Source organism: Rhinoraja longicauda, chromosome 33, assembly GCF_053455715.1.
Source record: "Rhinoraja longicauda isolate Sanriku21f chromosome 33, sRhiLon1.1, whole genome shotgun sequence".
Lineage (NCBI taxonomy): Eukaryota > Metazoa > Chordata > Chondrichthyes > Rajiformes > Arhynchobatidae > Rhinoraja > Rhinoraja longicauda.
The window spans coordinates 15,921,176-15,947,059 of NC_135985.1; the positions used below are offsets into that span (position 1 = coordinate 15,921,176).

Here is a 25,884-nt window from a genome sequence, read left to right on the forward strand (position 1 = left end):
ACTAGTATCTCAGTGTATTTTAGCATAATCTTCCTGCTGTTTTATTCTGCTTCAACCAGTAATTGGAAACATCCCCTTGCCTCCTTAACCACTTTTAAATTTATACTGTTTCCTTCTGTTTTCTGTGCACATGTACTTCAAAATCTTTGTTCTACCAAACTGTTCTAGCATTTATTGTGTATTCCTTTTATTGTTCTTCCCCCCCCCCCCCAAAAAAAAATGTATTTCCTTGCAATTTTCCCGACTGAATTTTATACTTGCCTGACCTGTCTAATTAATCTTCTGACAGCTGAACCTTTTGTTCCCTGCCATTTTATTTATCAATTACAACTCAGCTATTTTTCCTTTAGAATCTTGCAGTAGAAAAGGGAGTTGTCTGATGAGACGATTCTTAAATGAAGTCTGTTCTATCAGGGGTATATGATTTCTCGAACAGCAAGAGGAAACAAGTGAGACATCTTCCACAATATTTAAATGCCATTAAACAAATGAAACAATCTAAAATGAGCTACATACTGATGCATTAAAGTTTTGAAATGCAAAACACATTCAGTTCAAATAAATAGCATTGTCAGAGGAATGATTTCTTATGGTGGAGCTGCATTATGGCTGAAATCCTAGCATTTACTGCTTGCAAAGTGTGGTGTATATGACACTAAATGGTTAGTGGACTGTCCAGAGCCTATAAATATCTCTTTTATACTTGTCCTCATTGTTGTCACAGTCATTTCAGAGTTATGAATTCTAATGGCCTTAAATATAATTGTAAATGCTACATAAATTTGTTCTCATAATCTAAGCACTAGGTTCAGATTACCCCAATTTGATCTGAATGGTTTTTGTGTGACTGACATAGCTATTGCTCAATATTGGAATTTAATAGGATTGGTAATTTAATGGGAGCTATGATTAACTATTCTTGTGAATTCTTAATTGAATGTGGGCATGGAATAAAAACATGCTGGAAATACTCAGCAGACAGGGGTATCAACCTTTCTGATTAATGGTTGTTAACATGAAATATTAACGCTTTATCCCCACAGATGCTACATGCATGACCTGTTGAATATTTTCAGCATTTTCATTTTTTAATGTTCAGATTTGCAGTGTCTTCTGTTTTCTATGGCTTTTTGAATGCAAGCATGGGCTATTTGGACAAAATAGACTATTTATTTGTTACTTCCAACTGTTTTAATTGTAATTTTCTCAGATTTCAGTTAAAAAAAAAAAAAAATCACAGCTGTAAATCCACAATATTGACCAACCGATAACACTCTACATCCCGAACAGGCTGAGAAAAGCACTGTGGCAGCATGTCACTGATTAAAGGGGGAAAGGTGTCAGGGGGCTAAGAAAAAAACTATCAACTAGGCCTGGGATTTTTGAATTCATTACTTCATGCTTTTGGAAATTTTTGTGCTTTGAAACTATGGAGAATTAAACTCAGAATTCCAAAAGGAAAATTGTGAAGATGGTCTGGTTTCTGTTGGCATCCACTTGCAATAATAAAAACAATTCTTTATTCTCCATTTACATTGTAGATTTCTGTCTCTTTTTTTTTCTCCCCCTCTGCTTTCTCTCTCTCTCTTCTGGGATTCCTCAGGCCAGTTCTTTGATGAAAATGAATCCCCAGCTGATCCGCAGCATGACTCTAAAGTGGCGGATTATAATGGGGATGATGGTAATGTGGGTGAGTACGAGGCAGACAAGCAGGCCGAATTGGCTTACAATGAGGAAGAGGATGGTGATGGTGGGGAAGAAGACGTCCAAGGTGAGCTTGGGCCTGATTTCCTTGAAACTGAGAGCTGTGATAAATCTGAGTGTGTTATCTGCTGAATATTTCAGTGCGCCAAGCATTCAGTAATTTTCATTTAGGCTGTGGACTTTCTCCACAAGGTATATCAGTTTTATTAGCTTTGTTTATATTTGGAAGAATGCATTTTTTAATCAACTTAAATACTTAAGTCTGTGGGTACACCTGTAATATGACCATGACATAAGGAGGTTAGTCCATAAGATAAAAGCCATTTGATTACTTTCCTTCCTTTTGCCTATTTGTGCTCTGAGTTTCTCCCATTCTGTTCCTTTTATTAGTTTTAACTACATTTTGCTTTGGGTTTTGCCATAGTGTTTATAGTCCATGTGATATTTTCAGGAAATGTGCCTGGAATGAGCTAGGGCAATCATCTAGTTTCTATTGAATTAAAGAACAGAAAGATTATAGACCAGTGGAAACTAAGTTTATTTGAAGATACTTTGAGATTTTTCAGTACACCAAAGTTTCAGATTATTTGCGAGGCCATTAGATGAGATTTGTACAAATAAACCTTTTCATCTGGTTACATGGGATCTTTACACTGGATCATTCTGTGATTGGCATCTCTTAAGTTCACAGTCGTAGAATGATGTTGATCACTTTTTTTCTTGCCTGTAGTTTATTTCTATTAATTTGAGATTGCAGTGGTGGCAGACTTTGAGGTAAAGTACCTGCCATCTCTATTTGTAGTTTGGCTGGACACAAAAGTCAGTTTAGTTTCTTGGTTTGGTTTGTGATGCTGCAGTTGTTTATTTAGTTCAACATTTTAGTTTAAATTTTCCTATTTTGGCATTTCTTAAGCTTATTTTGGTGGCTCACTGATCTGAGTTTCGTCAATGTTATCGTGCAGCTGCCTCGGAGGATTCTAGTATTTTCCTCCTCATTTCCCATCTACCGTAGTTTTTGGGACTCCCTGAATGAAATCGGAAACTGCTCGTGGCATTTTGAGTGGCTTGTTGGGGGAAGTTTATCAATATTTTATTTCCCTATCCCTCATTTTTAATTAAACCAGGTATCTTATGCAACATCATGAATTGTAACTGCTGAAACGGCTGCTCATCACATGAGCCTTTCCTAGCTTATACCTGTAATTTTTGAAAATTAGTCAGAGCTGATGTACAACTTTGTAACCTAAAGAACATGAAGACTAACTTTAAAAGATGTGATTATGCTGGGATTAGAAACGATTCACCAGGCTTTTGCCGTCACTGGTGGCTTGAGTTATAAAAAGACTGGAACTGCTTTCCCTGGAGCGAAGGAGGCTAAGGGGTAATCTTATAGGTATATAAAATTATGAGAGGCATAGAAAAGTAATTGTCTGCAGCCTCTTTCCAAGGATAGGGAGTCTAAAACTAGAGGCCCTGCAGAGGTTTGAGGTGAGAGGGGAAAAATCTAAAGGGGATCCGAGAAGCAGATTTTTCCACAGGGTGGTGGGTAACGAGCATGAGTTACCAGAGTAAGTGGTGGACTGGTACAATTACATATTTAAAAGACTTTTGGATAGGTTCATGCATTGGAAAAATTTAGAGGAATAGAACATAAAACATGGAGCAGTACAGCACAAACAGGCCTTTGGCCTACAATATCTGGGCCGAACATGATGCTAAAGTAGACCAATCTCGTCTGTTTGCACCTGATCATGTGCTTATCTACAAGCCACTATTGGATACTGCCTAATACAGGTAAATGAGACCAGCTCAGGAAAGCACCTTGGTCAGCATGGATGAGTTGGGCCGTAGGACCTGTTTCGGTGCTGCATGAACTGACTGACTTGCAAAGCAAAGTTTTTACTTCATTCACTTCAAATGAAAATGAACGTAGATTCACAGAATTAATGTACAAATCAACAGGATTTTTAAGTGCTGTGAAAAGTGACCTTTTCATTTCACGGTGCAGCGGACACGTCTGGTGTCAGCTGAACTGGAAGTATTTTTATCAGGATGACAGGCATAACTAACATCTTCCTAAACGACTATGCCGCAAGGAAGAAAGTAGGATGAGGGGGAGGGGTGGAAACGGCCGCAAAATGGTATAGAATTGTGCGTTGTTCCAGTGAAAATGTTTTCCCCTCCAGTGACTGGCCAAACTAACATTTTATTTTTTTAATTATTTGATAGTACAAATGGTCAGTCACTTCACATAGACTGGAAAAAGAGCCACATGGGCCTTCTCTCACATCTTCTAATCTGTGTAAGGCCACATTGCCTGCCCTACATTATTTTGCACATCCACTGTCTCAGCCAGATACATTATTAAAAAATAATTTCAGAAATTTGAGAATATAATTTAAGTGCTCGCTCTAATGTCGAAGAACCTAAATATAAACTCTCATAAATTGATAATGTTTTAAACCAATTCGTAAGTCAAGTATATGGATAAAAGTATTTTTGAAGTAAATCTTCATGCAGATAACACACTTAGATTTGGTTTCAGTTTTTTTTTGCATGTTACCATCTGCTTCAATGCTTTGGTCAGTTTGCCTGCTGATAACTGCATGCAAACCTCAACCCCTCAGAAAAATGCATTGGAATCTTTTCTTTTTTTGCAACAAACCCTTAGATATGTATCACTAGTTTATCTAGTTTGAATGTGATGTGCACGGTGCTTTCATGTTAGTTACTTCTCATTGTGAATATGGAATATTGTCTTTGCGCTTTGATTGCTTCATTCATTGGTTTGTGCAGATTTGTCTTGGCATTTATTTTGCCATAAAGTTAAGTATCAATTGATAATGTTAGAATTTATAGGTGGGAAGAATGAAGGAAGAATCAAAGTTGAGTGTTGACCGCGCACAATCTAATTTTGGGTTGTGCTTAGTCCATTGCAATTAAGTTTACCCCGTCTCAGAATAATGCTTTGTTCCAATTTTTTCTATCTTTGCTAATTGCATTGCATTAAATTCAGTCACGTTTATCATAAAGCTTTTATATTATTATCATTGGAACTTGTTTGTAACCAAGATTGCTTTCCTAAACCTTCATACTTTCTTACTGCTAAATCACAGAGTTTAACTGTAATCCTCTTCACTGCTTTTACAAGTGTGTATGTTACTGAACTGACACTAATCTGCATATGCATTAACCGGAGACTGATATCATTGCTCATCTAACACTCGTCTTACAAGGGATGCTGGAAATGGGTCTGTTACTATATTGTTTGGATCCCTGGTGCTGTAGTAATTAATCTCTTGCTCAGCTTGATGGACTGCATGGATTTTCTTCATGTTAAAAATAGTACTTTAAATATTCACTTGTTTAAAAAAAATAGCTGTTCATAGAGCTTGTGAGAAGTATAATCGCCATATGTTTAGTTATAGTGATATGTTTACTGTCCTGAATGTTGCTACATTAACTGGATTCCATTAACTTTACCATCTCATTCAAATTAGTTTTAAATGTTGATTAGACAGAGTGCCAGATTGACTCCACATTCATTGGTTCTGCATAAATTGTCAATTTCCTAATTTTAAAGCCAACTCTCTTTAAAGTTGTACATTGAAACATTTAACAAACATTATCATTTTCTTTCATTTGCATTTTTAATTGCAATATCTTGAATGCTGCAGAAAAATCCAGCAAATCATTGTCATCCTTTCACAGATACAGAAGAAATTGTTCAAAATTTAAAATGGTCCTTAGTGGGTTTTGCATTTTATTTCTCAATTTTGTGCAATGTTTTGAGGTTCACCTTCAGGCAATTGACAGTATCCAGCCCAACATCCACTCACCTCTATGTAACATGCAACTGTTGACTTGAATTGTTCTGGAATTTTTGCCTCCAGTATCTCACCTGAGATTCTATTTCATACCAAGATCCGTAGCTTATTAATTTGATGGCATGTCCTGATTTAATTTGAAACTCTTGTAATTCTGCCAATGTTATCAGTCAATGTGTTTGTAGGAGGGATAGTTTATGTGACTCACAGTAAACTGTCTATTTTTAAGTAAAAGAAGTTTCTCCTCCTGTAAACTGCACAGAAAAAAATACAGCATCTTCTCCCAGGAACAGTGGGTCATTTCTTCAATTTCAATCACTTAACAGTGGGTCACTAAGTCTAATTTAACAGGCGAATTAGTCAGTCATACCCACTCTCACTTTCCTCAGCACTGCCATCTCAATCAGCCTTCCACAATATACTTCCTGCATGCAGTTTATTAACTGTGGAAACAATGTTTAGCCAAAAACAGCAGTATGATACAGATGGACCAGAAATATAAATCACCAAAGTTGACTGCAAGGAATACAGACAATGCTTTATTGCCTGAGAAAGTTCCAAACAACATGCTGGATTTGTAATGTCCTGTTGACATAATAAAGAGCACTTTCCCAGCAAGATATGGAAGTTTCAGCTACCTGAGCACCAAGTTTAAGTGGGATCTTGGACATGTACTCACACAACTCACGTCTGCTTCATCAGGTGATGTCCTTCCCTCTGCCTTTTGATCAAATAAACTGCTTCCACATCACAGCTTACTTCTAGGTGCTGCCAAATACTGTTTTTAGGAAGGTGTCTGTGTTGGCTGACATCTGTGGGTTGGTATTTCTAATTAATCTTGCAGTTGCTAACTTTACTTGCATAACGCAACAAATGGGAAGCCCCCAATCTCGGGTGGAACACCCTATCCAATATTGGAGTAATGGACAGTAGAAAGGGGAAGGAAAAGAAACTGACTTGGAAGGAGAGGGATACAGAGAGTAAAATTAGGTGAGGTATTAAACGAGGTTTGCATCCATCCCAGTCTATTGCATTCAGTACTCTTGATGTGACCTCTGCACTGGTGAGACCAAGCACAGATTAGGCAATCTCGATACCAAGTACCTGTGTACTGCCTGCCATGGCTCTCTGGAGTTCCTGGTTGCAAGCCATTTTAATTTCACTTCCCATTCTCCTAACGACCTGTCTGCATTCGGCCTTGAACGCTATTAGGGCAAGGTCAAATGCTAACTGGAGGAACAGTCCAGTATTCTGCCCAATTAGACAGCATGAACACTGAATTCTACAATTTCAGGTAACCAGCTTTCTCTCTATCCCTTTCTCTCTTTATGATCAACCTGGTTCACACAAACTATTTCCACCCCTCCAAGCCCACTATCACCCAGTTTCTTTCCCTTCCCCCACCCCCTCCATCTGTCCATGTCTTACATACAATCTATTCTTCAGGATTAGATAAGGTTAATGTTGACTCAGTTTCTCTCAAAATAGATGATGCCTCTTGGGTGTACCACATTCAGTTTTCAGGTCAGATTTCCAACTTGCAAAATCACTTCTCGGATACTTTGTTCCAACTCTATATGATCTTCCCTCATTACTGAATATTCTGAACAGATTATTTTGGGTGAGCCTTCTATCAACAGCCACCTGGCCTTTAATATGTGGTGGTAGGAAGAGCTTGCCCTGGTTCTATTATCATGCCATAGCAGTGCAGTTTTTAAATATATTCCTGACTTTTTTCTCCTGCAATCTGGCTTGGATGAACACCTCTTCTGGATTTGCATTTTGACTGCTTTTAATCTGAAGCACTATTTATTTGGAATGTGACTTGCTTGGATATTGGTGCTAACAGTGGGGTATTTATCTTCTATCTGATAACAGTACTTTGTAGGGAGGGCAATACAACAGGGAAGAAATGACACAAAGCTGGAGTAACTCAGCAGGACAGGCAGCATCTCTGGAGAGAAGGAAGGGGTGACGTTTTGGGTCGAGACCCTTCAGACTGAAAGTCATGGGAAGGGGAAATGAGAGATATAGATGATGTAGAGATATAGTTCAATGAAAGATATGCAAAAAAGTAATAATGGTAAAGGAACCAAGCCATTGTTAGCTGTTTGTTGGGTGAAAATGAGAAGCTGGTGCAACTTGGGTGGGGGGGAAATGGGGAGAACGAGAATGTTGGGGTTACTCAAAGTTAGAGAAATCAAATATACCACTGGGTTGTAAGCTTACCAAGCGAAATACGAGATGCTGTTTCTCCAATTTTCATGTAGGCTCACTTTGTCAATGGAGGCCTAGGACGGAAAGCTCCAATTTCATCTTTGCTATGGACGTTCAGTCACTCTACACCTCCATCCTCACCAGGAAGGTCTTAAAACCCTCTGTTTCTTCGACCACAGAACCATCCAATTTCCCTCTACTGATACTCTACAAAGTCGAGGGACAGGTGTTGCATCTTCTGCGGTTGCAGGGGAAGGTACCTGGGGAGACAGTGGTATGGGTGGGAAGGGATGAGTTAACCAGGGAGTTGTGGAGGGAACGGTCTCTGCGGAAGGCGGAAAGGGGTTGAGATGGGAACATGTGGTTGGTGGTGGGATCCCATTGGAGGTGGTGGAAATTTCGGAGGATTATATGTTGTGTGTGACGGCTGATGGGGCGAAAGGCAAGGACTTGGGGGACTTTGTCTCTGTTGCGACTAGGGGAAGGGGAGCAAGGGTGGAGCTGTGGAGACGAAAGAGGGCCTCATCTGTGATGGGAGAGGGGAACCCCAGTTCCCTAAAGAATCCTGGTATGGAGCACCGCATCTTGGGCACAGATGTGGCGTAGACAGGAATTGGGAGATGGGGATAGAGTCTTTGCAGGAAGCAGGGTGGGAAGAAGTGTAGTTGAGATAGTTGTAGGAGACAGTTGGTTTGTAACAGATGTCAGTCAATAGTCTATCCTGTGATGGAGACTGAGATCAAGAAAGGGGAGGGAGGTGTCGGAGATTGTCCATGTGAATTTGAGTGCAGGATAGAAATTGGTGGTGAAGTTAATGAAGCCCATGAGTACTGCATGGGACAGGAGATAGCACTGATGCAGTCGTCAAAGAGGCAGGCAAAGCTGGGGCTCATGCAGGTGCCCATAGCTACGCCTTTGATTTGGAGTAAATGGGAGGAGTTGAAGTTGTTACGGGTGAGGACCAGCTCCGCTAGGCGGAGCAGAGTGTTGGTAGAGGGAAATTGGATGGTTCTGCGGTCGAGGAAGAAACGGGAGGGCTTTAAGGCCTTCCTGGTGGGGGATGATGGTGTAGAATGACTGAACTTCCATCGTAGAGATGAAATTGGAGCTTTCTGTGCTCCATTGTCAGTGAGGCTAAATGCAAATTGGAGGAACAGCATCTCGTATTTCGCTTGGGTTGCTTACAACCCAGTGGTATATTTGATTTCTCTAACTTCAAGTAACCCTGCATTCCCTCTCCCTCCATCCCTCCCCCACCCAAGTCGCACCAGTTTCTCATTTTCACCCAACAAACAACTAACATTGGCCTTTATCATCGTTACTTTTTAGCATATCTTTTATTCATTGTTCTATATCTCTCTGCATCATCGTCTATATCTCTAGTTTCCCTTTCCCATGACTTTCAGTCTGAAGAAGGGTCTCGACCCGAAACGTCATCCATTTCTTTCCAGAGATGCTGTCTATCCCATTGAGTTACTCCAGCTTTTTGTCTATCTTCGGTTTAAACCAGCATCTGCAGTTCCTTTCTGCACAGTACATTTAGGGAGATGTGCCTATTCATTATTTAGCTTGTGCATCGTTAAGGAGAAAGAACCTTTTCCTGTCCCCAATTGTTGATGTACTGTTCCAATGCTGAAAGATTGAAAATCCATGAAGGGCATCCAAACTGCATTCTATTTGTAAAGTTACTGTGTAAATCTATATGAATTCTTGTACTTGTTTCTTTGAAGTTCAGCATGGACTATAATGGTCGATATTTGGGATGGCTATTGAACAGAACTAGCCATGCCATTTTGAAGCCAGTCTTGATGGGCCTGCAATAGCATTGGACATAAGTAATCTACTAGATGCAGAATACAACCATTGCCTTTGCAAACCCTGCCATTTGTTTTAAACAATTTGGTGAACTTCAATCTCCTGATACATTTGGTCAGAACTAGTTTGCAGGACTAGTTAACTTTCTGCAATTTTTAAGATTTTTCTTATAAATCCTTCCAAACTAAAAATCTAATATTTTCCTATCCATCTTATCAGTCCAAATGTCTATTAAATGTTGTTATAGTACCTGCATTAGGAAGTCTGAAATGAGCCATGTAAAATTAAGAACAGGGTGGAAATTGGTAGCAGAAGAATTGAGAGATTAGAATTCTTAGTGTGGGAAGTGACAACCATGCAGTCATCAATGCAACAGAGAAATGGGTGAAGGAGGGGGCCTGAATAGCGAGCTCCACGTCGTCCACAGGAGACGAGCAAAGCTTGGTTTCATGTAACTTTCCATAGCAATTTCTTTTGAAATGAAGAAATTGAAAGGAGTTGAAGGAAAATGTGTTTAATTTAAGAACAAATTTAGCTAGGTTTGTAGTGGTGGCCAGGTCTGGTTAGGCCTCTTTTCAAGGAAAAAGTGATGAGTTTGGACCATCCTAGTGTGGATGGTGTAGAGACATTGGACATCAATGGTGAAGGTGAGATGGTTGAGACCAGTAAACTGAGATACAGATATGAAATGAGAGGGGACTGGGAAGAGGGAGAAAGAAGAGAGAGTAGGGGAATATGCGTCCCTCTAATTTTCCTGCTTTAAACCAAGTGAGCAATTCTTGCCTGCGCAGTAACTATGAAGCTGCATTCCGATGTGATAATTAATTAACCAAATAAGTAGAATAATTGCAGGTATCTGCATTGTATGCGTCATCCATAGGTGTACTTGCTTTCGAGCAGCCCATTTTCTGTTTATCTGCCCATGTCTATTTCTAAATTATTGTCTGTCATGGCAGAATCCCCGAGTTTATGAATCAAATAGTCAAGAAAGCAGTCAACTAAGAATTTGATCTCTGAACGCGTGGATCTTGAAGGATTGTTCCTTCATGGTTCCATGAGATTGCAACCCTTCTGACTCCCCTCCCATGAGCTTCCATGATCAATCGTCATAGGTGGGAAGATACATTTCTACCCATCGCTTAATAACTGCAATTGCACAGGAAAGGCCAGTGTTACATAAAATGTGATGGAAAGGTGGATTTTCCCCACGAGTTCAGATCTAAAATAACATTAGTTTAGTTTAAAGATACAGCCTGGAAACAGGCCCTTTGTCCCACCGGGTCTGCACGGACCAGCACATTAACACTATCCTAAACCCACTAAGGACAATTATTACATTTACCAAGCCAATTAACCTACAAACCTATACGTCTTTGGAGCGTGGGAGGAAACTAAAGATATTGGAGAAAACCCATGCAGGTCATGGGGAGAACGTACAAACTCCTTACAGACAGCACCCGTAGTCGAGATTGAACCCGGGTCTCCGGCGCTGCATTTGCCGTAAGGCAGCAACTCTACCGCCGAGCCACCGTGAGCTCAAGTTTGAAAGGATAACTTGAAATAAAGGCATCTAGAATTTCTTGACACCTTTCGGATCCTTTCAGCATCCCTCAATCACTTTATAGCCAATGGCATATTTAGGCGTGGTCATCGCTGCAATGTAGAAAACACTCCTTTTAAAACAAAGGGAGGTGCATGTCTGTCGCATATGGAGGGTTGAGAGCAGTTTGTTTTTCGCCTGATTTGCATCAGATGTTTTTCCATTTGAGTTTGATTTGGAAGTAGAATTGAGGCTATTTGGCAGAATTTGAAGGTCAAACGCTGAAACAAAAATGATCTTTAACGTGTAACAAAAAGCTAAGGACCCAGCACCACCACCTACAGCACTCAATTGATCTCAGGCTTCCAAACAGAAAACCAACCTAACCTCCACTCTCTGACTCCTTCCACCAAGCCAATTTTGAATCCACTTGGCTAGCTCACCTTGGATTCGATGTGATCTAACCTTTCTAATTAACCTGCCATGCAGGACCTTGCCAAAGGTCTTTCTAAAGTCCATATGGACAACGTTCACTCTCCTGCCATCAATTCGCTTGGTGATTTCTTGCTGCCCTTGTTAAATAACAGCGTAACACCAGTCTTCTGGAACTTCACCTGTAGCTAAAGATGATGCAAAAATTCTTGCAAGGGCCTTGGCAGTTTTCTCCTTAGCTTCCCACAAGGTCTTTTTTCTTTATGCATGCCCCTCATGATTGCTTATGCCTCAAGATCATCCTACAGCCTCCTATGCTGCAACAGCAAAGGCACCAACCTATACAACCTCTCCCTATAACTCTTGTCAAAGATCATTTACAAGGTTTAATCTACACAGATAACCACACTGGACGATCCTCCTTCCAAAGTGAAAACTACCTTTTCCAGCATTACATTCTATCTGCCAACTTGCAACAAATTTGCACACCGTTGCAGAATCTGCCTCTTATTTCCAGCTCATTTTTCTAACTTATTTTTATACCTTCATCAAACTTGGATTATAACACTATCTTTTAATCTAAATTCTGTAATTTGGTAAGTAGCTGAGGGCCCAAATACTGATTGTTGTCATACTAGTTGCAACCTACTTTGAAAAAAATCTATTTATTCCTACTGTACTTTTTGACTTTTAACCAATCATCTACTGTAATACACTTTGTTCATAACTTCACTTTGTTATACCTCATCAAATATGCATCAACAAATTCCCTTTTAACCCCATCTGTTAAATCCTCAAAAAAAACCTCCAATGTTAACATTACTCAACTCTAGTCCTGTGTGACTTGCATTTTTGGTAGCAAAGTGTCACGTTAATTGAATTCTTCATTGCTATGGACACTTTGATCTAATATTCTGTCATAGCCATCAAAAAGACCAGAGAATCCATCTTTTGCACTGACCTGGAGATTGTTGGCAGGGAAGCTTCACATAACATGTTTAGTTTGGGGAAAGAGAAACATCTGCAGGATAACCGTCTGCCGATTTATGACCCATAGTCCTTCTGGAATGCATGCATGCATATGCAAGCATTGGGCAAATACCAAATCTTGCTCTGCTACTTTTGGTCAACTATCTTTGCAAATACTAGCTCTTTAAGATCACACAACATCAAATTAGCCAAAAGAAAAGAGGATTTAAAAAATCCTAATGATTTAAGTTTGTTTTATTTTATGTGTTTTTGTTTTAATTTTTAAAAATCCATTTGAGTTAACATTTTGGATCAATCTTTTTAAATGTATTTTATGAATGTATTAAGTAACTCAACACTATTTCCGAAGTTGCATTTCTAATGTTTTTGATTATCTCATTTCCAATGGCAGACGAGGAGGAGCAAGACCTTCCAGAGGCCGTGAACAATCCTGTTGCATTTGAAAAACGACGGTTGGCAGTAGATGGTTTGTAACTATTTGATACAAGACTGAGCCTGGGTTTTTAAAGGCTCTGGAAGGAATCCTGATTATAACACAATGCAATAATGCAAAATCATTGTATGGTGTACCCTGGCCTTTTTACAAGTGCATTACTTGATAAAACTTGAACTTCTTGTATCGATGTTGGGTGAAATAGAAGGAAGAGATGCAGACTAATATTTCTTAAAGTTTAAATGCAACTTGTTTAGATTGATTTTATTATTTCAAATATGTTGGGCAGGGGATGGGGTAAGTTTCGTTTCTCTGTACATTATTTTGTATATTTTGTACTTTTGAAGATTTTATGAACAAAATTTAGTTATTTTGAGTGGTTGAGTTCACAAAATCAATACACAAAAAATTGGCATTTATCCAGATCAGCAGTGATCTGCTATTTTCAGGTTTATCAAAATAGCATTTGAGAAGTGATCTGTTTTAAATTTACCATATTAAAAAAAAACTAACTAAATGGCTGAATTATTTTCACCTTGTACAGCCAACTGATTTTTTTTGTTCTGCATTGTACTGTGAAAACAGTGACTATTGTCTTGGTTCTTTGGAAGAAGTTACGAGAATCTATTCTGGTGATTTGAATGCATTATCACTTTTTAACAAACAAGGTGAATGTATAGGTATGTGTAGTAATTTACAATGGAGCAAATTAAATTAATCTGAACTGTCTTCAACAGTAGTATAGTTTGGGTATTGATTTTTGTGTGCATTCCTTTTGTTGCTTCCAACAATTTGTGTATTGCAATGTAAATAAAGTCCAGGGAGAGCAATGAAACCTGGACAGTCCTACCTGCAGATAGCTATAGCGCAGGCTGTTTCTGAATCTGGGAAGGCTGCAATGCAGCGCCAACTCTAAAGCAGAAATAAAACAATCCACCATCTTAAATTGTGGTACAGAATGACATGCCTGCCAGTTGATGTTATTTGATGGGTAGAGAACTGTTAATGAGAATTTTAAATGAATTAAATATTGGGCATCTCCTGTCCAGTGAAAATTAGCTGTCGTGTCTGTAACACTAAATAAAATACAAGCCAAACACTACTTGGTGCTTGGGTATGGTCTTCGTTCTTCCTAGATACAGTTAGCCACTTGTGGAAATGATCCTGCAGCATTGGTTATTATCTGCTATACATAGCAATGGGGCAATACAATGTTACACTGGCTCTTTTTAAAATGATGTTGTTTTTATACATTGTTTAAAAATGTATAACCCTCTAATCTACTGTTGAAATGCGAGTCAGAAAAAATTAGAAATGTATTTCTGCAATGTTTAAATCTTGTTTAGAGTTAGAATGTTCATTATTAGGTGTAATGAATTTGATTGCGAAGTTTATACTTGGGGATGGCGGGATGATCAGAGCAAAAATTTGGATTTCAGAGAACTAATACAACTTAGCATAATTTGAGTTTTAAATATTTTAAAAAAAAGATAATTTCAGATTTTATGAACCTTCTAACTTTAAATGATATTCAATAGATAAATTAGATTCAGTGAAATGTGGGATCCCTCAAAATATTGAGTGGACAATGGAACACTATACCTAAAAATGATGCATTTTAAATAAATGATTAACAAAAAGCAGAAGTGAATTTTACAGCTCATTTTTGATAGAACCTCTGAACAATCACTTGACTCATTTATTTCATAAGTCATTACCATCACAACTACGTTACAGCATTTCTAATTCAATTCCAGATATTTGATCTATAATTTTAAATTTTATTCATGCAAACGAGAATCGGCGTGGTGTGGAGCTCTGTGCACAGCTTTTTCAAGAGCAGGCTGGGGTTGATTCCCTTTCCAAGTTAAATAATTGTATTGGGTTTTGTGCTTCTGAAATGTTACACCGTGTTGTGAAGCTGTACAATGCTGCATGGTACCATGGTTTCTGTTCCTCTGATTTGTTTACAAAAATTTGAATAAACAGTTTCTTTGAGTTGATGTTGAACGTATTTGTGAAATACTGTCAATTTAAATGTATCATTTGGACTAACTGCAGGGTTCACCAGAACATTGGGCTATCGTTCTGGTAGGATAACCCGAGCTCTGGTCTCACTAAAATGTGGAATATAGAACTTGCATCAACTCAGTAACCACTCGGTCGATTGTTGTGAAGAAGGGTCTCGACCCGAAATGTCACCCATTCCGTCTCTCCAGAGATGCTGCCTGTCCTGCTGAGTTACTCCAACTTTTTGTGTCTCTCTTCGATTGTGGTTAAACTCTCATCTGGTTCATTGATCTTTAGAGAAGGAAGTCTGTTGTCCTGGATCCACATAGACATGTGTGTTACTTTGGCCCCTCTGAACCTGGCAGTGTATTTGACTTTAACATCTCTGAAGTTGATGTAAATGTGGGGAGAATAAAATGGGTTTAAGTAGAATTCATGTCAGAATGGTCTTAATGGTCAGCATGGACTCCATGTGTCAAAAGGCCTGTTTTTGTGCTGTATTTCTAGGACTCTGAAGTGGTCTATCAATCTAGGAATTAGGTTTATTTTGCTCTCGGATCGCCTTCAACATTTCTTTAGTGCAATTTGGGAACAACAATATAAACTGACCTTGCTGGTGATACTCGTCCCATGAATGAATCATTTCTTGAGTGCGGAAGTTTTCAATTTATATAGTAGTTGCAATATTAGGTGTGGAATTAATTGGACAATTAGAAATGCCTACAGCAAAAGTAACGGTAGTCATAGGAGATGTTAACTTGCATGAAGATTGGACAAATCATTTGCTGCGATGAGGAAGATTAATTCAATGAATGCATTCAAGAATGCATTTCGAGATCATGCATTGAGAAACCAGCTTAGGAAAGAGCCATTTTGGGTATCACTTTGTGCAAAGAAAGAATTAGTTAATGATTCTATTAGCAGGGGGTCTTTAGAGATGGGTGACTGATAAGCGAGAGTTTTGCATTGAGCTTGTAAGTGAATGTGGTTTAATACAAAACTGGAATCTTAAAGCCAAACAAAGGAAATTATGTAGGTATGAGTAGATTATGATTGATTGGAAAAATAAATATTGTGGACAAGGAATGATTTGTATTTAAAGAAATGATGCATATTGGCAAAAGAAATATTCCCTTTTTGAAGCACAGAAGGCCCAAGGAACAGTGATTTATCTGCGACTGACAAGAGAAGTTAAAGATGGTATTAAATTTAAAAAGTGGCTTGTCAAGTTGCTAGAAATAGTATAGGTCTAAAAATTAGGAGCATTTTAGAACCCAAAGGGCAATATCAAGAAATCAATAAAGAAAGGCATTTTAGAATGAAATTAGACTGGCAGGAAACAGTTCTTTCAGTCCATTTACAAGTAGGTAAAAATGAAAAGACAAGCAAGAGCAAACATGAGGCCCAGAGACAATTTAGAATGGCATATAAGGAAATCATAGAGGAATTAAACTATTAATTTAGATACAGCATGGAAACAGGCCCTTGGGCCCACTGAGTCCACACGGGCCCACTGAGTCCACACTGAGCAGTGATCACCCGTACACTAGTTCTATCCTACTCGCAATGCGCATACAAACCTGCACATTTTTGGAATGTGGGAGGAAACTGGAACACCCAAAGAAAACCAACATGGTCACAGGGGAAATGTACAAACTCTGTCAGGATCAAAGCCAGGACTCTTGCGCTGTAAGGCAGCAACTGTGCTCATCGTCACAGAAGGCACGAAACCTATCGGATAGATAGAGAATTGAGGTTCTCTTGAGAATAAGGAATTACAGGGACTAACTTGAGAGGTTTGAGACAAAGAACTGAAGATGCTGAAGGAATCTTGAGCAAAGTACAAAATGTTTGCGTAATTCAGTGGGTCAGCTGGCATCTGTGAAGGAATGCCAGATTTTGTCCCCCACCCACCTCTGTTCCAGCTTTCTCCCTCGTACTACAATCAGTTAAAAGGTTTCCGACCCAAACATCACCTATCCATTCCTTCCACAGATGCTGCCTGATCCGAGTTACTCCGGTGCTTTTTTGTTTTACTAGAGAGTTTTAAAACTTATAAATCCCAAGCACCTGATGATCTACACGTAGTTCATTGAGATGTGGTAGATGCTCTCATTCTGGAGTGGTTACTATGGTTCAGAGTATCAAATGTGACTCCACTGTGCAAAAAAGAGACAAGACTGATTTACTGTGTAGGAAGGAACTGCAGATGCTGGTTTACACCAAAGCTAGACACAAAATGCTGGAGTAACTCAGCAGGTCAGGCTGAAGAAGAGTCTCGGCCTGAAACATCACAGAGATGCTGCCTGACCCGTTGAATTATTCCAGCATTTCGTGTTGAGCTTCAAGACAATTTACTGATCTGTTAACGTTACATGATTGGGAGGGGAAGTGCATGATAAAAGGTGCAATAACAAAGCACCTTAAAGAACCATAAAATGAGCAGAGTGCAATGAATATTTTTTATGCCGCAAAGTTACCAAGTGTTGGCTTTTTTTGGTGAGGTTGAGGTGGGATGGTATGGTGGTAATTACAAATAGGATAAACTTTTGGGATTATAACAAATGAAAATCAAAACAACTGCAGATGTTTGAAATCTAAAATGAAAATGCTGGAAACACTTAGCAGGTCAGGCAGTTAACATTTTTGCTTGAAGATGCAATAAAGACATTTAAGAATCATAACAGAGGGAATGGAAGAATATAAACCATTTGCAGGCAGATGTGCAGTTTAGACTGGCATCATGGTTGGTGCACACACAGTGGGCTGAAGAACTTGTTCCTGTACTATATGTTCATTACAACTGGGAAATGGAAAAAAATAATAGTTTTAAGTGGTGGCGAAGAGAGGTGAGAGATGAAAAGGAGAAATGAAATATCACGAAGGCAAAGTCAGGACTCCTGTTGGTAAGATACAGAGGTCCTCGGATTGATGAATTAACGGTGCCGGTTAAAGTGTGAGAATAAAACAGGAAAAATAATAAAATGTTGTGATGCACAGGGACCAGCTGGTCAAGCCAAATAATGAAGGGAAAAAAGCTAATAACCACAGATGATGAAAATGTAAAGTGAAAATGCTGAAAACATGTCGGGCAGTATCTGCCAAAAGAAAAAGAGCCAATGATACAAAGGAATTACAACAGAACTGGCTAGTTACCTACAGCTGTAAAATTGAGCCCAGAAGGCTCCCACGTACCTAGATGAAAGGTGTTGTTTCTCAAGCTTGCATTGCATGTTATAAAAATGCAGAAAGCCAGAGTCAGGTAGGACAGAGAGGTGTTGGAATGAAAAATTAAAATGGAAGGCAACCAAAGCACAGGGTCACCCTGCGGACTGAACGCAGGTACTCCACAAAGTGGTGACCATTTGTATTTGGTTCCTTCAAAGCAGGGGAATGCTGTTGAGCCAGGCTTGCCTTGAGTTGAAAAACTTTCATTTTCCCAAGAAGTAATATTTTTCGGATCAGTGAGTCATATGGAAGGTGTTACAGACAGTGGTTTAATGAATTGGAGCCTTTTCTTACTCTTAACTGGATTGACAATTACAAACCATGCACAAGTTATTTGACCTCACTGACCAGTGGCATTTATGCTACTCAAATATGTCCCCTTCAGTCAGGATATCCTCAGTCCTTTCATGTTTATCTAGCTTCTGCTTGACCATGTCCAATCTGTTTGCCTTGATGACCCCTTATGGTACCAACATCAGAATTTATTAATAAGAATGATTAAAAACACATTTCAATATCATTAGCATACAAAACTAAGGTTCTATCCATGAACCTTCTGCACATCCATCTTCATCCCAAAAGGGCATTTTCAGTGCTGCATCCTATTAGGGATTAGTCACACATAATCAATTCTATTGAACTCAGACGCAGTTCATGGGGAAGTCAGTTGTAAGTTTAATTCCTGGCTTCTCCAGATGATTATATAATAACTGAGTACTCAAACCCAATACAATTGTATTTATTTTGTGGCTTTAACAAAAGCAAAAATGTCCCAATGATTTACACTGGACACTTGGGGCTGAATCATATGGAAGTTCTTAAGCAACAGCTTGATCAGAATTTGTTAAGAATGCCTTAAAGGAGAATATCAGAGTTTAGGATCCTGACAACTGAAGGCACGTGACAAGTGGTGTGATTAAAACTGGGAATAACAAGTTTACTGGCCTTTGGAGGGCATATATAGCACACTGATTATGTTGTGGAACGTATGCCTGTGCAGCCATAGCCAGTTTTTTTCAGATTACAATAAGAGTGCAGTGCAGTTTGTCCACCCTTATACGTACTACTGGCTAGAAACGGGAGGCTGAGACCATGGGGAATTTGGAAACAAAGGAAGAATACTTAGCTTAAGCTATTATTTAGCTGGGAATTAAAGTGGGTCAGAAAGCATAGGACGCAGCCAACAATGTTTGGATGAGCTCTCCCTTATAGAATAGATTGAGGAAGGCTGTCCAGGAGTGCGTTGAAATAGTTGAGTCTGGAAGGATCAAAGACGGCAAAAAGGGTGTTAGCCAAGAAGTCCAGACTCAAATCCAGATGGCAGGTAGACATACGGAAATTATTAACTATATGTCAGCTTGAATTCCTTTGGTTTTCACTGATTTGAAACTTTTTTTAAAAACACTAAGACATAAATGGAAATTTCGTTTAAAAAAAAAAACTGACTAAAGTCTGTGCCAGGAAAAAATGTAAAAGGAACAAAATTTACATTTTTGTTCATTTGGTTTAAGAAATTTGTGTGCGGCTTTCATTGATTGCTGGCCAATCTCACCCGCTGATGTGCTGGTTAGTGGTTGAATAAAAGTGTAAAAGCATTGGCAGAAATGGGGTCAAAAACGAAAATGAAGATTTTGTTAAATAAATAATGAAAAGTCTGACAACAGTCAGTAAATTATCCAGAGCCGCTGCTTTTGTGTTTTATTTTAGTAAAACGGCCTTACAGAGAAATCGCATCTTCTGTAGCAGTACAGATGTAACTAACAGAAGCTGTAACTAAAATGAAAGCAAAGATGAAAAAGAGGACATACTTGGGGAATGTGAATTGAGACCACATCAAATCAAATCCCTTGGTACTGCTTTGAAAATGTTCTGGCTGCAGCAAAACCTTTGCCACTTGTATGCCAACTTTATAGCAGGTATTTATCAGAAGTTTTGAAAATGACTTGAATGCATTGCCAGCTAGGTAAATATATATATATTTTAAAAGCAATTGGCCTGAGATACATGGCAACCCAACTTCCAGTACCCTGGTAATGTTCTGAAATGACAAACAGAACTGGAAAGAATTCTGTAATGACATGGTAACTAGCAAATGCAGTTCCTGTTTTCTGGCATTATTGTTTGGAAAAAGTTTGGAGTACAATCAATAAGTAACATACTGATATATACATTGATTTTGCAAGCTAGAAGGTGAAGCTATTATGTGATTTGAAATCCCTTGGAATGAACAACTCGATCAAATCTAAAGAAAAAATGATGTTTCTTTTGCTATGTTAACTTCCTGACAAGGAATGTCATACTGGTATTTAAAACACAAAATGCTGGAAACAATTAACAGGTTAGACAGCATCGATGGGGAGAGAAACAAAATTAACATTTCAGGTTGAGGATCTTACATTGAAACCTGTTATCAAGTGGTCCTGTTTTGACATCTACTAAAACCAGTCATCAGTCTGGAATTCTTTCTCCATTGTCGAGTATTTCCAACATTTTCTGCTTTTAGTTCACCTTTTCGGTACCTGCCGTTCATTTGCTTTTTGATTACTGTCATCATTGGGATTGAATCAATTAAACTCCTATAGAGTGAGGCAGACCGTGGTCATCAGTTGTATTAAAACACTCCTCAACTAAAATGCCAAAGGCTTCAAGGATTATGTCCTGTAATTGCATTCTGCTTAACTCCCAACTACTCAAACTATGTGAAATGCTTGAAGCCTCTTTTGTCACTTTTTTTCAGTTCCGTGTCTTCATGTGAAAGAGAAAGTGTCACCGACAAAGACATTTCTGGGTGAAGAATTAGTTAGTTATCAAGAGATACAGCATTGGAAATAGGATTTTCAGCCCATAGTGTCCACACCAACCACCAATTTACACAAATCCTACATCCATCCCACTTTTTACTCTCCTCACATTCTAGTGGCCCATTAACCTACAATACACGTCTTTGGAGTGTACGAAGAAACTGGAACACTCGGGGAGAGATGCATGCAGTCTCACGCAGGGAGAACATGTAAACTCCATACAGACAACCCTCGAAGCCAAACTTAAACAGTGTTTTAGGTTAATATGAATAATAGAGTAATCTGGCATAGAAACAAACCCTACCACCCACTATGCTCATTTTGAACATCATCCACGCTTATTGTAGTTAATAGTTTGGTCTGCAGCCTTGCATGCTTGGCGATTGATTTGCTCATTTAGGGCTTTCATATTTAAATCTATGTGTATATTTTATTTATGTATATAGTATATATATAATTTTAGTGGAAGTATTTGGTAAGTAAAAGGCTTTAAGGTTCAAGCAATAAAAAAATAATTATCGTAATTTTATATTTTTGAATCTATCTCTTATATTTACTAGTTTTGATTTAATTAGTATGTTAAAAAAACTGAGTTGTGGTATCTCACGAATGAAGTGCGTTCATCGCTTAAAACACAATAAGCACAAATAAAAAAGGGAAAAACTTAACCGAACAATAAATTAAAGTCCTAACTGCATGGTAAATATTGCGATGATGCAAAAGTCATAGTTGTGTCTGGACTAAAAAATGGTGGGATAGAATTACCAGTCAGACCAGTTAACTTTGATTATTGTGGAATAGAAGTAAGAATATCATGGAATACACTAGTTATCAAATTGGGCCTTAATGTTGAGCTCACATTTCCTACATTATGTTCAGGAAAGGGCGAGGGAAATTAATGGTTTATAAAGGACCATTGCCTGTGAACAGGATGCATACATTAATGTCCTGCATTTGCCTTGAGTCCCAGCACCCTCTCCCAGCTATGTTATAGGTGTCCTGGGATAATTTCTGATTGACCCATGCAATGTAAAGTGCTCAAGCCTCACTCAAAAGGGGTGCTTTGGCTGCATTCCCTGCCTCCATGTAAATTATGAGATTGAAAAAGAATTGACAGAGTATATCACAGGTATAGATGCCAACACTTAAGATGGATATGATGTGAAACATACTGAGATGAAAATCATTGTGACATTAGAAGAAGTACTTTTTTCTTTGAAAACTTCAATCTACTGATTATGAAAGTATTGTGTATTTAGGGGATCTAGTTTGCTAATGTACTGAGAGGATGGATATATGGATTAATAAGTGATAAGACAAGGGGACACAGTAGGTTGATCGAGGACCCTTAGTGCATTGAAACCTCCAGGGATGCACAGAATTAGAGTTGGCAAGTCAGGGAAATTCTGATTAGGTTGCCTCTCCGTAGAGCTATTTATTGGGCAAAGCAAATATTTTTTGTAAAATCCTTTGTATATTTAGCAAAAGGAAATGATGTAAAATATCATCCAACATTAAAGCCTTTGCCCTGATATTTCCAGCTTTCCCCAAAGTTGTTGTCAACAGTAGTGTGACATCATCCAGTGACAGATATCTACTCATAATCTCCACAAAATCACTGAGTTTCTTGCAGCAGATGGGGATAACCTCAAAGCTGAGCCATTTTCTTGCTGACTGGGAAAGAATGGGACAAGTTCCCTTCTAGAGAATGGTCTCCATGTTTAAATCACATGCAGCATAATGACATATCAATCAGCACTCTGGAGTTTAACTACGACGGCAATAATTTTGTAACCGTTTATTCTCCAGTTTTCTTCAATCACGGGAAAATAATGAACTGCACTTGGTAAGTGTCCCACACGTGCGATGTGTAGATTTTATTTTTAACAATGTCAAATTCCACAAAACTGTCGAGCATGATTGTCCCTGGCTGTGACTACAACATGTTGAAAGTTTGGATAAGTTAGCGCAAATACTTTTGATTATTTTGAATTAATGGAGATGATTATTGAGTAAACTGCAATTCTTGATATTGCATGTTGTTGACAAAACATTGATGTAGTGGATGTTAGCATAATTGAAGTATAAAGGATTAAGTAGGAAGGGACAAAGGTATGTCCCTTAGAATAGGCCAGGTATGTACAGGCCAGTGACCATTATGTCAGTGGGAGAGAAATTATGGGAGAAAATTCTAAGGAACATGATTTGTGTACATTTGGAAAGACAGGTACTGTCTGTGGGGGATATCTGTGGGGGATATCCAGCATCATTGATATGATTTTTTTGTGTGGAGATAACTAAGAAGGTTAATGAAGACAGGGTGGTGGATATTGCCCATATGGGGACTGAAGTAAATAGACAATATGCAATAGATGCAGGAGTAGGCCATTCGGCCCTTCGAGCCAGCACCACCATTCACTGTGATCATGGCTGATCATGCACAATTAGTGATCATGTCCGTTCCTGCCTTCTCCCCATATCCCCTGATCATTAAGAGTATCTAACTCTCTCTTGAAAGTATCCAGAGAATTGACCTTCACTGCCTTCTGAGGCAGAGAATTCCACAGCTTCACAATTCTGAGTGAAAAAGTTCTTCCTCATCTCCGTTCTAAATGGCCTACCCTTTATTCTTAAACTGTGGCCCCTTGTTCGGGAGTCCCCCAACATCGGGAACATGTTTCCTGCCTCTAGCGTGTCCAATCCCTTAATAATCATGTTTCAATAAGATCACCTCTCATCCTTCTAAATTCCAGAGTATACAAGCCCAGTCGCTCCAGTCTTTCAACTTACGACAGTCCCGCCATTCCGGGAATTCACCTCGTGAACCCACTCCTTCAATAGCAAGAATGTCCTTCCTTAAGTTTGGAGACCAAAACTGCACACAATGCTCCAGGTGTGGTCTCACTAGGGCCCTGTACAACTGCAGAAGGACCTCTTTGCTCCTATACTCAACTCCCCTTGTTATGAAGGCCAACATTCCATTGGCTTTCTTCACTGCCTGCTGTACCTGCATGGTTTCTTTCAGTGACTGATACACGAGGACACCCAGATCTCGTTGTACTTCTCCTTTTCCTAACTTGGTGATGTTACTTTTAATCCCTTCATCCAAGTCATTAATGATATTGTAAATAGCTGCGGTCCGAGCACCGAGCCTTGCGGTACCCCACTAGTCACTGCCTGCCATTTTGAAAGGGACCCATTTATCCCCACTCTTTGCTTTCTGTTTGCCAACCAATTTTCTATCCATGTCAGCACCCTACCCCCAATACCATGTGCTCTAATTTTGCCCACTAATCTATGTGGGACCTTGTCGAAGACTTTCTGAAAGTCAAGGTACACCACATCCACCGGCTCTCCCCTGTCCATTTTTCTAGTTACATCCTCAAAAAATTCCAGAAGATTAGTCAAGCATGATTTCCCCTTCGTAAATCCATGCTGACTCAGAACGATCCTGTTACTGCTATCCAAATGCTCCCCAATTTTGTCTTTTATAATTGACTCCAGCATCTTCCCCACCACCGATGTCAGACTAACTGGTCTATAATTTCCTGTTTTCTCTCTCCCTCCTTTCTTTAAAAAGTGGGATAACATTAGCTACCCTCCAATCCACAGGAACTGATCCTGAATCTATAGAACATTGGAAAATAATCACCAATGCGTCCACAATTTCTAGAGCCACCTCCTTAAGTACCCTGGGATGCAGGCCATCAGGCCTTGGGGATTTATCAGCCTTCAGTCCCATCAGTCTACCCAACACCATTTCCTGCCTAATGTGAATTTCCTTCAGTTCCTCCGTCACCCGAGGATCTCTGGCCATTAGAACATCTGGGAGATTGATTGTGTCTTTCAATGCAATAAAGCATTGGATACAGTGTCCTGTGAGAAGGGAGGGTTGTTTTTCCTGGAGTGTAGGAGGTTGTGGGGTTCCTGATATAGGTATATAAAATTATTAGTGGCATAGAATGGATAGAGAGCCAGATTTTTTTCCCACTGTAGGGGTATCAAAAACAAGAGGGCATAAGTTCAAGATAAAGGTAAGGAGTTTTAAAGGGTAGAAACAAATTAACCACATATGCTGATTAATACGCAAAGGGACACAAAGTGCTGGAGTAACTCAGCGGGTCAGGCAGTATCTCTGGAGAACACGATAGGTGACGCTTTGGGTCCAGACCCTTCTTCAGAGGATCTCGTTGTACCCCTGGGTACAATGACAATAAAGATATATTGTATTGTATTGTATTGTCGGGGAAAGATTTTTTCATAGAGATTGGGATATATCTAGAATGAGCTGCTCGAAGGTGATGCAATCGGACATAATCACACTATGTTTAACAGTTATGTAAACAGACATAAGTAAAGTAAGGCATGGTAAGATACGGTCCAGTATGTGTAGGTGGAGATAAAGGTTGGCATTCACGTGGTGAGCCGAAAGATCTGTTGCAATGATGTTCTGAATCGCGATGATTCGGATTCTCTTAGTTATGGTGTCCAATGGCAAAAAGAGTCGATAGCCAGAAAATAAAGACTTACGGCATTACGGAAATTTAATGCGGCAAGTTGTGATTTGGAAAGGGCAGTGAAAGGAGAACAAAGGGCAGGCCAGGAGTGCAAGTCGTTAGCACTGACCCGCTCAAGATGCTGAGGTTTCATTCTTTCTGATAATCAGCGAGGTGAAACGTTCATTTTCCTCCCTCAGGCAAAAAAAACCTGCTGGAGGCAGCATTTATGGTGCCTATATATCGGTGAGTTCAAGCGCAGACTCGGCAATCATTTCACTGAACACCTTCGCTCAGTCCGCCCCGGCCTGAGCAATGTCCTGGTTGTAACTACTTTAACTCCCCCTGCCATTCCCATACTGACCCATACTGACCTTTCTGTCCTGGGCCT

The 25,884-nt window shown here is 39.2% G+C and overlaps 1 protein-coding gene across 3 annotated transcripts in view; it reads left to right on the forward strand.

The window, feature by feature from the left end:
* golm2 (golgi membrane protein 2) overlaps positions 1-14,938 on the forward strand; it is a 63,263-nt gene extending 48,325 nt beyond the window's left edge. For 2 of the 3 annotated variants that reach the window (XM_078427205.1, XM_078427203.1), the window contains 2 exons: positions 1,604-1,771; positions 12,917-14,938. In XM_078427205.1, coding sequence (XP_078283331.1) covers positions 1,604-1,771; positions 12,917-12,999 — 251 coding nt within the window. In that variant the 3' untranslated portion in view covers positions 13,000-14,938. The remainder of the gene's footprint in view (positions 1-1,603; positions 1,772-12,916) is intronic. The other variant, XM_078427204.1, reaches the window with a different exon arrangement.
* The last annotated feature ends 10,946 nt before the right edge of the window (positions 14,939-25,884 follow it).